Genomic DNA, 15,200 nt, shown 5'->3' on the forward strand with positions numbered 1-15,200 from the left:
AATTCAAATGAAATAGCTTGGAAAACAAGCTACAAGTGTGAGAAAGACAATAACCTGAGAAATACCAATAGTCAGAAAAACAATGCAACAAAGCTCAGTGTAGGACCAAGCCTGCTTCCTGCATGAGCGCCAAGCCCATCATTATTTTCTGGGCCCATACTGAGGACATACTATGTCTATCCCAGGGGGATAAGGCATCAAGGAGAAGGCAGGAGGGAGATTTCAGATGACCCTTTTGGATTCAAGGCCATAGTTTTGCACTCAGGGAGCTCAGAGTTTAGTGGAAGAGGTAAAATCCTCGCACAAGAAACCAACATCACAAGGCAGAGTGTGGGCTACAAGCCAGAGGGACAGAGCCCTGGTGTGGGTGGGATGCACAGCCCTGGGGGAGTCTCCTGGTAGCTGGGTTTTGAAAGCTGGGAGGACTTTCCTGGATCTTTTGCCTGCCATCATCTCTTCTCCCGTTTCCCACTGCGTATTACATTCTACTTTCTACCCGGCCTCGTATTTTGTTCAAAGCACCTTTAACACTCTGGGCATTCACATTTTTTTCACACTCTCTCTTTTAGTTTCCAGAAGGCCTCTGAGGTTGACCACTCCTTGCTTTTACAAACAGCCTTCCCCATGTTCTCCGGGCTTCCTTGGCACTTCTTTTGACTGCTGGAGAAGTCAGGCCCATGCCACTTCCCTCACTGATTTCTGGAGGTTACTGCACATGTATCCTATAGGTACCTCCAACTTCAACCCATCCCAGGCAACCTCATCTGCTCGACTATGAGCCTGTTCCTGGGACTGGCCTGTGGCAACTAGCAGGTAAAGTGTTGGAGCATGAATCATATTTCCCCCTCCCTGCTCCTTTTCCTCCCACCTAAGGGACACTTCTTCTCTTAGCAGGACACTGGGTCATAACTGTACTCCCTATTGAACCTATCTTTTAAATAGCTCTCAAATCTACCTAGTTCTCTCCAGTCCCACTGCCACCAGTTTAACCTGAGTCATTATTCTCTCTTGCCTAGATGATCACAACCGCCTCTTCACCCACTTCTCTGCTTCTAGTCCAGCCCTTCTAACCATTACCCTCACTGGACATGTTATAAACAATCTGATCATGGACAGCCTTTGCTTTAAGTCCTTCAGTGGGTCCCCAGAATCTTTAGGATACAATAGAATGCCTCAGCTTAGCACATAAAACCTCAAGACTTTGACTCTTGCCTACTTTTCTGGTTTAATCTTAGCTCCCTTCCCACACCTATTCTTTCCTCTAGTAATGCAGAAATTTGTTCCCTGACTACGCTGTGATATTTTATGCCTCTGTTCTCCATGCCACGCTATTTCCTCTGGAAAGGCAGCCACCAATTCCTACTTTTCTTCAAAACTGAGCTTAGGTATCACCTCCCCCAAAGAGTCTTCTTTGACTTTGTCCTCTCCAGACTTGGAGAGGCCCCCACCTCAATACTCCCGGTGCACCTTGCCCATCCTTGTGATAGTGCCTGTTTGGTGGCTGGCTGTTCACGCTGCTGCCTCCATCATTTAACTGTGAACTTCTGGAGGCCAGCAACCGACCTGCACGCCCTGGGCCTCACCTAAAGTTCTGTGCACGGAAGTGCCTCTGGAGGAAGAAATGCGAGTTTAAACTCTCAGCCTCACACGTTCCTCCCTTAGACTTGGAACGAATTTAGAACTACACCAACCACAGCAAATGGATGAAACAAATCAAATGGCACACATGCTTAAAGGCCAACTTCCAGGATTTTGTCTGAGTGTGATGGAGAAGCTGTCCCAGACACAGAAACTTACATAGCTCATGAAAATGTTCTCGCTGGGTTTGAGGTGCCTCTGGATCTCACAGTCCGAGGGGTGGATGGCGATAATGCCGTCGTCGGAGAAGACGTAGAACATGTTTCCTACACTGAGGCCTGGGAGGAGCAAACATCACGGTCACACTCCTCCCAGCAGCCCATGGGGTCACAAGCAGCATCTAGCACACACAGACCCAGCAGTTTGGAAGCTACTGATGAAGGCGCAAAATGAAACTTCCTGGTCAAGGTGGGGAGGGGTGGGACGAGCAGCCAGCTCACATGTGTCCTGCCTGTGGTGTGTGTGTGACATGGGGAGACAGTGCCCCCGAGGACACAATGAGGCATCACAGGCTCTGCCTCTCGAGGCCATCCACCCAAACAGGCACATCTGCCCTGAGTAATCTCAGGTTGGCCATCAGTACAGACTTTTGCATAAATGATGCCTTTGGCTTTGACGTCCTATTCAGAAAGGAGACGCCTCCCTTGGTGGTTCATTGTGGACAGTCAAATCAGGATGGATCAGATGACTCCCCCAAAAGCAAAGGCTTTTATTTTTAAAACACATTTGTGAACAGTGTCAACTCCCTGGAATGCAGTGTCCTGAGAAAGCTATGGCTGGTGCTCCGTTGCCCAAACTTAGAACTGGCCTTTCTCTGCCGGGTACCCCTCTTCCCTGGCAGCTCGCTCTCACTTCTGGCCCACAAGTTTCTCTGTGGCAGCCCCACACAGGCGGCCAGAGCCCACATTCTTGTCATGCCCACCTGCCTGCCCACCGCCCCAGGCCAGGGCTGGATCTACGCCAGATTGCCAGAATGGGGCCTGGGGGACCAGCTAGTTTGACCTTCTTATTTTAAAGACTGAGTCTAAGGAGAGGAAGGTGTGCGGCTGAGGCTATCTGCTTTTGTGCCAGAGCTGGGGTGAGGCCCCAAGCCCCTGCCTCTCTGTAAAAGGAAAACATGGCACAAAGATATGGTCTAGAGTTTTCTTTCCTTATTTTCTTTTCCTTTCTTCCTTTATTTCCCTCCTTCCTGAAGCTAGACCATTTAAAACATTTCTATAATATCCAGAAATAACAAATCTGTAGAGATAGAAAGTAGACTAGAAGTTACCAGGGGATGAGGGGAGGGGAGAAGGGGGCATTGTGGTTTGATGGATATAGAGTGTGTATGAATTTTGGAAATTTTAAAATAGAATTTTAAAAAAATAAGCAAAAAAAAAAAATTAAAAACAAAGTAAATTCTAAGAAAATTAAATACACAGCAAGCTCATTGCATGCTGAGAAAACCAGTATCCTGGTTTAGTTGATTATCTGGGTAAGTTTTTAATGAGTTAGAAAACAATAAAAGAAGAAAACAGGGACCCCCATTTCACTTCCTTTCAGTGGTTCCGCAGGCAGTTTCCTGGGCCTCGGGCCTTTGGCGCAGGTGCCCTCAGTGTGGCGTGGGCTTCCTGACTGTGACAAAGCCTCCACAGCCCCCTGTGTGTGTTGGGAGGGGAATCCTTGCGAGGGGCTTGAACCCAGCCTCACAGAGGCTTGAACGCCAGGGAGGACTGGGCACAGGGCTCCACGGGAAGCCGGGGGTGTTGGGCAGCCCATCTCTGGAGAGCCAGGTGAAGCTGGCTGCCCGCAAGTACGTCGTCTCTGCTCCCACAGCATCTCGGTGTTTGGCACAGAGGTCAGCACCTGTTTGCTCTGACCCCACCTACCCTGCCCACAGCAGTGCCTTCTTTTCTGCACACTTCACCTGGAGAACTTCTTTCGGTCAAACCTAGGGGCCTGAGGGCATCACAGACCCTGCTAGACCACAGAAATAAGGAACAGCCTCCCTGGGCTCCCTGGGAAATCAATAGCTGGAAGAACCAACATAAGATTGAAGGCTTAACAGAATCCACATGGGGTTTGTAGCTGCAGCTGCATTTCGGGCTGAGCACAGTGTCTGGCTCACAGTTGGCACCGGAACGTGAGGCTCAACAAATACTTGTCCAAAGAATAATTGACTGCAGGAGGCCTGTCCCCCTTGGAAGGTTCTGTCTGAGTTTAGCTTTTGCTAAGGGGCGTGCAGGAGCTTTCTTTGCTTTTGTCTGCTCTCATCATCTCATTTCTCCTATTGAGCTTGGAGTGGGCTCTGAGGCCTAAGGCCAGTCCGCCCCTTTGTTTTTGCTTCTGTAATTTCCTATCTCCAGGCCTCAGGTTTTAGCAGCAAAGCTACAAGCATCTTGCTGCCTCATGATGGAATCTGTTCTCTGCTCAATTGTCCAACATAGCTCCTGCCAGCCCTCAGAGTTGGGGCAGCTGGGGGTCTAAGTGAGCTTTGGGGCATCTAGAGGTGCATTTCACACCCCACAGGGCCTCCTTGCAGTCTTTGCAAGTCTCCACTTTTGAAACTCGGCCCCTCTGCAGTAATCTCACCTTGGAAAAAAACAACACCCGTTAAGGACACAGAGCAAAAGCTCTCTGTGCATCCTGACCCAGGTCCTGTATCTAGGTAGCTTCAAGGGCTCTAGGGTCCTTGATCAGCAACTGGAGCTATGAGTTTGCTCTTCAAGGATCACTAAAGCCCACAGACAGCAAGACCTCATTTTATGGGCTCTGCCCTTATTTTGCTTCCAGACTGCCTGTGTCAGCTTTTCTCCGCGCCACCCCCCCCAGCCCTGCCCCCCAGGAAATTGTTCTGAATATGTGTATGCATGCACACGCTAGACTGTAGGTAACACCACACGAAGTTCTTGAGGAGAAACAAGACAGGAAATACCCTGGTTTCTAAAGAGGGAGATTTTGTCCTTAATCCTGAAATCATATGGTGCATTCTGCTTCTGCTTATAGTTTTTTTCTGCTCATACCCTTTGCCTGCCAAACTGGAGAAAAAGTTACTTAAAGGTAACTTGGATTCTGCTGTGGTTGAGGGGTGACAGGGTTAGGAAAATGATCCATGCACATGCAGCCCCAGCAGTGACCCCGGCTCTAAAACTAGGCTCCCATGTGTGGTTATAGGTTCAAAGTGTGGGTTGAACTATATATGAAAGTGTCAATATTAGGCCATTTTTCCCTTAATAAATGGCAATTGCATATGGTTCAACATGATACCTAAAGATTATTTGATCAATAAAATATATTTCTAAAATCTATACATTTTAAAATAGAATTTTACAGAAATCTTCTAGCTTTTTTCTTCAGCATTTCCTCAAAGTATACTCAAGTCTCAGCTACCATCAAGTGGAGATCTGCAACTTAAAAATGACAGCGGCACAAGATAAGCAAAGTACTAAGCCCTACACCAGTATCAGCTACTGGAAAAAACTGTACAGCTCATTTCTAACTGGGAACCCCTGCCAAATGGTCTACTTAAGCTGGAAGCTACAAAAAGCTTTAAATGGAAACTTTTTATTTTGAAATTTGCCATTAAACACACTAGTAGATTTGAAATCTGATTCATGTTGTGCGCCATTGATGTCCCCCCTCCCCATCCAAAGATGGTTTGGCACAGGGGCCTCTCTTGAGGGTACTGCTCGGTGTTGGGAAGAGCTGATGGTGGCTCATGGCAGGATGGCCTATCATGGAACCACGAACACAGGTGAGCACAGGCACGACACAGAACAGCTAAGCTTGGTACCTTCCTCTCGCCACAGAATGTTTGCAACTGCAACAGTGGAGAATTGGGAAAGCAGGAGCATAATTGAGGGAAAGAAGGAAAAAAGAATGTCAAAATCTTCATTGCAGTGATTCTGTTTATGAACATTGCGGTGCCTGGTCCATCATTTATAGACTCTACACCTCTCATTTCCCAGCAAATAGTAGTTGGGGAACTGCTTCCAGGTCACGGGACCCTTTCAATGCCTGGATGAATCTTTGAAATCAGGTCCTTAGGTTCACAGAAGCTAATGGGATTCCCCACATTCTGTGGGTATAAAGAGGGGGCAACGTCTCTGCTGGATTTCCTGGATTACTTCTAGGGTAACTCTGATTTTCGACAAGGATTCTGAAAACTCTTAGGAAGACCATCTAAAATTCTTCTGATTATGCCCCTTGAGGACAAAAACTTAGGTTGGAGTCTTAGACCAAGGGAAAGAGATCATGACCAACTCACATGTCCACGGAGTCACTCCTGCAGATCCACGTGGGGAACAGCGACTATAAAGGGGGGTGCACTTAGCCCAGCAGGTGGGCCAAGGTCCCTGGGGGTACAGGCCAGGTGCACTCCCAGCATTTATGCATGTGTGCACAGGCCAGTTTCTGGGCCATTGTGAGGCAGTATTGGCAGAGGACTGGTGGGAGATTCTGTGGGTGAGGGAAAGAGTTTCAGGTGATTGCATAAGTAGGAGGCAGAACTGGGGCTGGGGAGTTCAAGCTTTCTTGTGGTCCTGGGCTCTGTCCGCTGCCCAGAGAATTTTTCTTGCCTATGTTTCCAGAGCTGTCTGGGTTTCTAGGGAAATCTGCTCACCTCTGGGCACAACTCTATCCCTCACTTTGTGCAATGAATGTCGGGCTTACTTACCTCTGTCTTTAGGGCCTCATGGTTGGCGGCTGTGACCTGGTCAATCTGTGCCCTCCCCTGCTTCCCCAAACCCCCAACCAGCTCCATGAGGAGCTTTAAGGCAACAGTGGACTCACGGGTCTTTCTGGCTGAGTCTTCAATGAAGAGTGAGGAGATATCTTCGTCCACGCCCACTTCATTTTTGGCAATACAGGTGTATGCCCCTGTGTCTTCGTACCGGACGCTGCTGATGTGGAGCTCACTCCCATTGGCTGCAGAAACGACAGTGCTCAGGAGGCCTGCTTAGATGGAGTCCCCCACCCCCTCCCTCCCCACTCCCTTCACGGGGCTTTTGGGGATGTCGAGGTTAAAAAGACAGACCCTGAACAGGGCCGAGGGCAGCCAACAGCCCTGATACATGCTCAGGAAAGGCTGGCACAGCTGAAATTAACTGAGGTGGCCTGGGGTGCTCTCAGAAATTCCATGAGACCTCCTGAATCAGGAGAATCTGGGGAGATGCTTGCTCACTCTCAACATGTCTGCCTCAGAAATGAATCACACCTTTCCTTTCCATTCCTGGGGAAAGAGTATGGCTGGAACTTGATGGGAATATCACATAGGCACCAAGGGCAGTTCTTACCTAAAAGGGAGAGCTGTTTAGACATCTGGGTTGAGACGTCCAGGCCATTTTTCAGCCAGGTGATTCTGGGCATGGGAATGCCCTCTGCATGGCACCTCAGGCTGGCCGCCACCCCGGGCTCCTGAGCCTGGGACTCAGGATAGACGCGGATGACTGGAGGCACTGTGGGTGAGAGTCAGTGCTGTGAGACGACGGCTCTTGCCTGGCCCTGGGCCTGTGAGCAGACCCAGAGACCCCACTCCAGAGGGCTGCACAGAAGGGTGCCTGGAGCTCTCTTCCCAATCAGCTTACAATGAGCTTGCTTGGCAACTCAAGCACCAAAAGAAAGGGCTATGAACTGGATCACAGGCAATAAACATGTCAGGCTTTGCACCCTATAATTTATGGCTTTCATCATTATTCTAAAGATGATCAGAAAGAAGCCAAATATTAATGTCATTCAGCTGCTGCATCTAGAGCAGCAGCCGCTGAAATTTATTTCTGATTGAATTAAAATCAAATACATTATATCTGTTATGGGAAAGTCATTGGACAGGGGCTTAATTTCTTGCAGGAAGCGCTTAACAAAGCACTTAGGGGCACTGACTAGCAGGGCTACTCATTACAACACAGCTCTGGGCAGGTCCACTGGTTTTTCACTGGGTCACTTTTATTTCTCCACCGTGTCCCCTGCGGCTGGGTGTGCCCTCCTTGGCTCTGGAGTGACCCAGCCGCGGACCGGGCAGTCAGGTTTGGGGCTAGGGGTGCAGCCCCCACAGAGCACTGGCCTTTCTCACCCAGGCTGTCTGGGGTGGGGGTGGGGGGTGGGGGTGCCTGGGAGAGGTGAGGCCTGATCAGGAGGATCCCCCCTCCTACCCCTACCTCTGGGCCCAGGAGAATAAAATAATTATAATTTTCAATGGTATTGAGGTCTCTTACTTATTCATACATTTTACTCTGCATATTTCCACAAAGGATTTAGGAGGGCTTACAGTAAAGACACCTGGATCTTAAACAAAATAAAACCAAAGCATCATACTCCTGAAGCAGGCCACTAAGTTTTCCCAGAGTTACCTGGAAGCTTCTTTGTCCAATAAAACAAAACACCCCAGGACTTTAGGAGAGAAGATTTGGGGGCAGGTGTGTGTGTGGGGGTGCAGATTAGAGAAAAACTGATGCTTATGTAGAAAGAGGCTTTGGTATTGATCCTGGAACCTGAACACGATAGTCAAGTTCTAGTGATTCATGCTTGGGAAGGGAAGAAAAAAGGAAAACTCCATTGCATAGTTGTTGGAAATGGATTCTACAACTCCTGTCAACATATCTCAGGGGCTGCTAATAATTAGATCAGGTCAGTCTGAGTCTCGAGTCCTTCCTCTAGTTGACCTATGGGGCAAAATTGGGGGCAGGGGACAGAGGAGAAAGCCAAATGTGCATCTGGCAAAGGGCACGACCCCACTTTCAGAATGGCCCAGAGCAGATTCAGTAATGTGAACTCAGAGGCACCAATGCCAAACCACACTGAGTCATTGCCCCAGTTTCTTTTTGTTCAGTTCTGGGTGGTGGGGAGGAGTCTTGGGGTGTGGCAGAGGAGCCTTGTCAGGGCTCAGGCCACTGGAGATGGAGGAGGTAGATGAGGCTCTAGCTGAAGCATACCAGGAAGGCTGCTCAGAACATAAAAGTGTATGTCCCTTCTTTGACCCTGCCTAGTTCAAAGAAGAGAGAAATGTTGACTGAGCTGGGAAACTTCCCTTCACCCTGCATTTGGTAGAGGGAGGAACAGGGTTCAAGTTAAATGGATAGAATTCTTGTCCAGGGAGGCTATACACCAAGAGAACAGAGATTGAACTTGGGGTCCAGAGAGCATTGGATCAGTGGGGAGTTGGATAAGGTGGTACAGCACCCCAAGGGTGGGAGTTTAAATCCGTGCTCCTGCTAGATCATCACTTTATTTATACAATCCTATCTAGCAACCTCAAAGTAAACCTAAAGAAAGTAGGGAGAAGAATCAAGAGAGACAGAAGCAGAAATGAATGAATCAGTCAGAAAGCCAAAAAAGAGTGGGATTGATAAATAAATCTTTGTAAAAACCAATTAAAAAGCCAAATATCTGGCAAGTTTGATCAAAGAGAAAAACAGATAAAGAACAAGGAGGGGTGGGGTGGGGAGGAGCTAAGATGGCAGCATAGAGAGGAGTGGAAGACTGTTAGTCCCCCCTGGAACAATTCATAAATGACCAAAAAACTAGTAAATAATCTGGAATAACTGTGGGGAGACAAACGTGACTGTCCACTCATCATCCACCAACCTGAATTGGGAGGAATGCCCAAGATTGCAGCATAAAATCTGTAAGTAAAACTGCAGACCCGCGCCGAGAGCCGAGAGCCGAGAGCCGAGAGCCCCTCCTTCATGGAAACCTTGTGGTGCTAGAGACCAGAACTTTCCAAACAAGCTAGTGTACCTCAGCCCAGCTCCAACTGGGGTTTTAATGTTAACTGCTCAATACAGACAGTGAATCCCCAAAAAGCAGAGGCTCTTGGTGACAACTGACCTTGGGAGAGTCAGGGGACATATCTGTCTCAGGACAGGGAGCCCAGAGGATCAGGTGCTATCTCTGGCTGATGGGTGAATCTGGGAGCTTTCTGTCCCTTTCTCTCTCTGTGGAGAAAGCCTCAGCCATTTTCAACCTGCAGTGCTTTGCAGTAAAGAAAGCCTCAGCCATTTTAAAATCGCAGCACTTTGACCAGCAGAGTCAGAGGAACAAAGAACTTACTGATATGCAGATGACCTCTCTGGAGGGGGCATAGCTTCCCAAAAGGAAAGGGAGAGACCCAGCTCTACTGTCTGCCTTTCTGGAACCAGATCCCAAAGCCTGGGGGAGGAAAGCCATGGGCCACACCTCCTTACACCAGCTGGTGACAGGCTGACAGGTGCACCTGCCAGGCAGAAAAGCACAGGGTGTGTCAATCCTCTAAGAAAAACCATCAGGGAAACCAGATACTGAATATTTCCTTCTTCTGTGACCTGAGCCTGTTCTCATCTGGAAAAACCTGATTGGGGTGGCTTAGGAGGTCAGATGCCTAGACAATGGAAACTACAACCTACACTAAGAAAAACGAAGTTATGGCCCAGTCAAAGGAACAAACATACACTTCAACTGAGATACAGGAATTTAAACAACTAATGCTAAATCAATTCAAAAAGTTTAGAGAAGATTTGGCAAAAGAGATAAAGGCTATAAAGAAAACACTGGGCATACATAAGGCAGAAATCAAAAGTTCAAAAAAACAACTGACAGAATCTATGGAAATGAAAGGCACAACGCAAGAGATGAAAGACACAATGGAAACATACAACAGCAGATCTCAAGAGGCAGAAGAAAACACTCAGGAGCTGGAGAACAAAACACCTGAAAGCCTACAAACAAAGGAGCAGATGGAGAAAAGAATGAAAAAAATATGAGCAAGGTCTCTGGGAACTTAAGGATGAAACAAAGTATAAGAATGTATGTATCATCGGTGTCCCAGAAGGAGAAGAGAAGGGAAAAGGGGCAGAAGCAATAATAGAGGAAATAATCAATGAAAATTTCCCATCTCTTATGAAAGACATAAAATTACAGATCCAAGAAGCGCAGCGTACTCCAAACAGAATAGATCTGAATAGGCCTACACCAAGACACTTAACAATCAGATTATTTAAAGTCAAAGACAAAGAGAGAATCCTGAAAACTGCAAGAGAAAAGCAATCCATCACATACAAAGGAAGCTTAATAAGACTATGTGTAGATCTCCCAGCAGACAATGTGTGGATCTCCCAGCTTGGAGGCAAGAAGGAAGAGGTGTGATATAGTTAAGATACTGAAAGAGAAAAACCGCCAACCAAGAATCCTATATCCAGCAAAGCTGTCCTTCAAATATGAGGGAGAGCTCAAAATATTTTCTGACAAACAGACAATGAGAGACTTTGTGAACAAGACACCTGCCCTACAGAAAATACTAAAGGGAGCACTACAGAGTGATAGGAGAAGACAGGAGTGTGTGGTTTGGAACACAATTTTGGGAGATGGTAGCACGGCAATGTAAGTACACTGAACAAAGATAACTATGAATACGTTTGAGAGAGGAAGGTTGGGAGCATGTGAGACACCAGAAGAAAGGAGGAAAGATAAAAGACTGGGACCGTGTAACTCGGTGAAATCTAGAGTGTTCAACAATTGTGATAAAATGTACAAATATGTTCTTTTACAAGGGAGAACAAGCAAATGTCAACCTTGCAAGGTGTTAAAAATGGGAAGGCATTGTGGGAGGGATGCAATCAACGTGACTAGAGACATGACTAAGAGAATCATTGTATTATGCTTCCTTCAAAGTAACAAAGGCGTTACACCAAGGTAAATACAGATGAGAGTGGAGGATAGGGGAGGCGTGTTAGACACTTGACATTGGTGGTGTTGTCTGACTCTTTACTCTACTTTGATTTAAGGTTATCTTTCCTTTTGCTGCTTGCTAGCTGTCTTTTTTTTTCCTCTTTCTTTTTTCTTTTTCTTTTGCCTCTCTACCTTCTTTGACTCTCCCTCCTGCCTTGTGGAAGAAACATAGATGTCCTTATATAGATAGTGGTGAGGGTGGTGAACACATAAATGTATGACCATGCAGAGAACCATCGATTGTTTACTTAGGATGGAATGTATGGTGTGTGAGCAAAACCATCTAAAAAAAAAAATGGGTTGATGAAGAAACCTTGAGGGCAATATGCTGAGTGAAATAAGCCAGACACATAAGGACAATTATGGCAGGGTCTCACTGATAGGAACTAATTATAATACGTAAACTCATAGACATGAAATATAAGGTACCAAGATATAGGACGAGGCTAAAGAATGGGGAGCAGTTGCTTAGTATGAGCAGAATGTTCAACTAGCACGAACTTAAATGTTTGGAAATGAAAAGAGGGGTCAGTAGCAAGATGTGACAATAACTAACAGTGCCGAATGGTGCGTGAATGAGGTGGAAAGGGGAAGCTCAGAGTCATGTATGTCACCAGAAGGAAAGTTGGAGGTCAGAAGATGGGAATGTATAAAACTGAATCCTATGGTGGGCAATGTCTGTGATTAACTGTACAAATATTAGAAATCTCTTCCATGAACCAGAACAAATGTATGACAATACAATTAGAAGTTAATAATGGAGGGGAATACAGGGAAAAATATATATACCTATTGCAAACTATATACTACAGTTAGTAGTATTTCAATGTTCTTTCATAAACAGTAATAAATGTACTATACCAAAACTACGAGTCAACAATTGAGGGGGGTTGGTTAGGGATATGGGAGGATTTGCGTTTTCCTTTTTTTTTTTTTCTTTTTTTTGTCTTTCGCTTTATTTCTTGTCTGGAGTAATGAAAAGGTTCTAAAAATTGAACAAAAATTAAATGTGGTGATGGATGCACAGCTGTATGAGGGTACCAGGGGCAAACGACTGTAATGACTATACACTTTGAATCTTTGGATAATTCTATGGTATGTGAACAATCTCAATAAAAAGTAAAAAAAAAAAAAAAAAGGAACACGGGATTAAACATATGAGAATACTGTATTCAATTACATGTAATAAATGTGAACATCTCAATGAAATGGATCTGTTAAAAGGAAAATTTAAATCACTAACATTGGATCAAGAAGACAATAGTTTAAAAATTCTTAAAGGGCTGCTAACCCAAAAGATTTTGTAGGACAGTTTCATACACCTAACGAATGGATAATTCCCAGATCCTAGAAAAGGGAAGATGCTTCAAATTTTATTATGAAGCTAGTATAACCTGGACACAAATAGAGTGCAAAAAGATGACTGCAGACCTATCTCACTTAAGATTAAGTTATACTAAAATCCTAAGTAAAATATTAGCAAATCAAATCTAGCATGATATTAAAAAGATTATACTGTGACCAAGTAAAATATGTTTCAATGGATAAATATTAGGAAATCTAAAATTAAACCTTTCCAAAGGCAGAGGAGAAAAACCATTTGATTCTCTTGCTAGACAATGACAGGGACTTAGAAAACAAAATTCAAAATCCATTTCTTGGGAAACAAAAAACATCTTAATAAAATAGGAAGAGAATATTTTCTTCCTACAATGAAGAATGTCTTTATAAAAAGAAGAAACAGCACCATTCTTCCAAGAATGGAGGAACATTAAGTCAGGAAAAAGAGGAAGCAAGATCTCATTCTCAATTTTATATAGGGCCTTGTTGTCAATCGCAGGCAAGAAATGAAACAATATTTAATATTTAATACAGATATTTAAAAGATGGAGAAAAATGACATTTTGCCTGGATAGCCTCTGAGTAATGAATCAAAAAATAGGAAGAATTAATAAGTGAGTACAGGGAAGGAACCAGTACAAAAACATATTACTAGTTTTCTTTTATACCAGCAGTGACCAGACAGAAAAGTATAAAACCTCACTGAAGACATAAAAGAAGATGAATTGGAGAGGTATGTTCTTGAATATGAAGACTTAATATTGTTAAGACAAAAGATGATCCAAATTAAGCCATATATTTAATCCAATTCCAAACAAAATCAATTGGTAGGATCTTGACAAAACAATTCTAAATTTTATCTAGAAAAAAAGCATGCAAGAACTGAGGGAATTTTGAAAAATGAGAGTGATAATAGATTGACATGTTACCATACCAGATATCATGAAGTATTACACCACCACAGTGTACTACAAAACTCTCCCATGATAACCATTCCCTAAAAGAGACATTCATGAAATGTTATAGAGATCAGGATAGTGGAGAAAGAGAGGGTAAGAGAAAGAGTGGGTGAGAGAAAAATAGAGAGAGGGCAAGAGGAAGGGAGAGAGTGACATGGACAGGATTAGGGAGCTCCCCTAAGTCTGGCACCACAATGATGATCTTGACTGATTTTACAAAGCCCTGTCAATTCAATATAATAAAGCCAACATTTATTAAATGTCAAGTGTCAGGCATTACAGACACAACACTGAATAAGGCAGCCTCAGTCCCTCCCCTCATGGAGCTCTCTGTCTGCAGGAAAGTGACTAAAAAATTAACTGCAAGTGTGATGAACGCTGTTACAAGGGAGCTTTGGGAGTGGGATTCACTTTCTCCAGCTTGCAAAGAAAATGATGACCTTCTTAGCTCCTGTGGTACCTGCCCTTTTATCTATGGTGGGTTTGTCCAGACAACTGGGTACCCAAAGATAGGCATGGTGGTCTTGAAATGGGTGGTTTATGGACAGGCCTTTTCAGTGAATTGGGCAGTGGCCAGCACCAGCCCTGAAGACTGGCTTTGGCCTCTGCCCTGAACTTGGATAGGAATCCTCTGGACCCATACAGTTTTCAAACTACAGTGTGTGTCTGAATCACCTTCAGGGCTTGTTAAAACACATTGGTGGATGTCAACCCCAGAATTTCTCATTTATTAGGTTTGAGATGGGACTCAAGGGTTAGCATTTGTAACAAAGTTCCCAGGTGAAAACCTGAGTCACACATGACTCAGAAGCTCTCTCAGGGCTAACTTTGAACTGAACTGTGAGGCCCTGTTCTAGAACAAAAGGAAACCTTCCTGAAATTCAAGTATGTGGAATGACTCATTCACTTAAAAATGGGTATGGACAGGTGGGGCAAGATGGCAGAGTGGTGAGGTATGGAATTTAGTTACTCCTCTAGCACAGCTTGTAAACAGCCAGGAACTGTATGAAACAGAATTTGGGGGGTCTTCAGTGACCAATCACACATCGTTCACTAATCTGGAACGAATGGAACAGCTGAGATCACAGCAAAGCCTGTAGGTTTCCCCAGCCAGGGGGCTGGTGCACACCCCAACTCCCAGACATGGCAGACTGTCTTGGAGCTGGCTCCCCAAGGGAAAAAAGAAACAATCTATGCTAGGATCAAGAAGGGGGCTCATGTCCTATGTGGGACCTGACTCCAAGGGGTGTAAATCTCCCTGGCAATGCAGGATATGACTCCTGGGGATGAACCTGGACCTGGCATCATGGGATTGAGAATATTTTCTTGACCAAAATGGGATGTGAAATGAAATGAAATAAAGCTTCAATGGTTGAGAGATTTCAAATGGAGTCGAGTGGTCACTCTGGTGGACATTCTTATGCACTATACAGATAACACTTTTTAGGTTTTATTGTATTGGAATAGCTAGAAGTAAATACCTGAAACTACCAAACTCCAACCCAATCCAGTAGCCTTGACTCTTGAAGATGACTGTATAACAACGTAGATTACAAGGGGTGACACTGTGATTGTGAAAACCTT

General features: G+C 45.1%; 1 protein-coding gene across 5 annotated transcripts in view; it reads right to left on the reverse strand.

Moving 5' to 3' along the window:
- Positions 1-15,200, reverse strand: part of FSTL4 (follistatin like 4) — a 607,080-nt gene that overhangs the window by 23,910 nt on the left and 567,970 nt on the right. For 3 of the 5 annotated variants that reach the window (XM_037801899.1, XM_037801901.1, XM_037801898.1), the window contains 4 exons: positions 6,912-7,073; positions 6,409-6,543; positions 5,411-5,437; positions 1,798-1,916 (listed from right to left, as the gene is read on the reverse strand). In XM_037801899.1, the coding sequence (XP_037657827.1) occupies positions 1,798-1,916; positions 5,411-5,437; positions 6,409-6,543; positions 6,912-7,073 (443 nt within the window). The remainder of the gene's footprint in view (positions 1-1,797; positions 1,917-5,410; positions 5,438-6,408; positions 6,544-6,911; positions 7,074-15,200) is intronic. The other 2 variants (XM_037801900.1, XM_037801903.1) reach the window with 2 other exon arrangements.

This window comes from Choloepus didactylus, chromosome 13 (genome assembly GCF_015220235.1).
Source record: "Choloepus didactylus isolate mChoDid1 chromosome 13, mChoDid1.pri, whole genome shotgun sequence".
Lineage (NCBI taxonomy): Eukaryota > Metazoa > Chordata > Mammalia > Pilosa > Megalonychidae > Choloepus > Choloepus didactylus.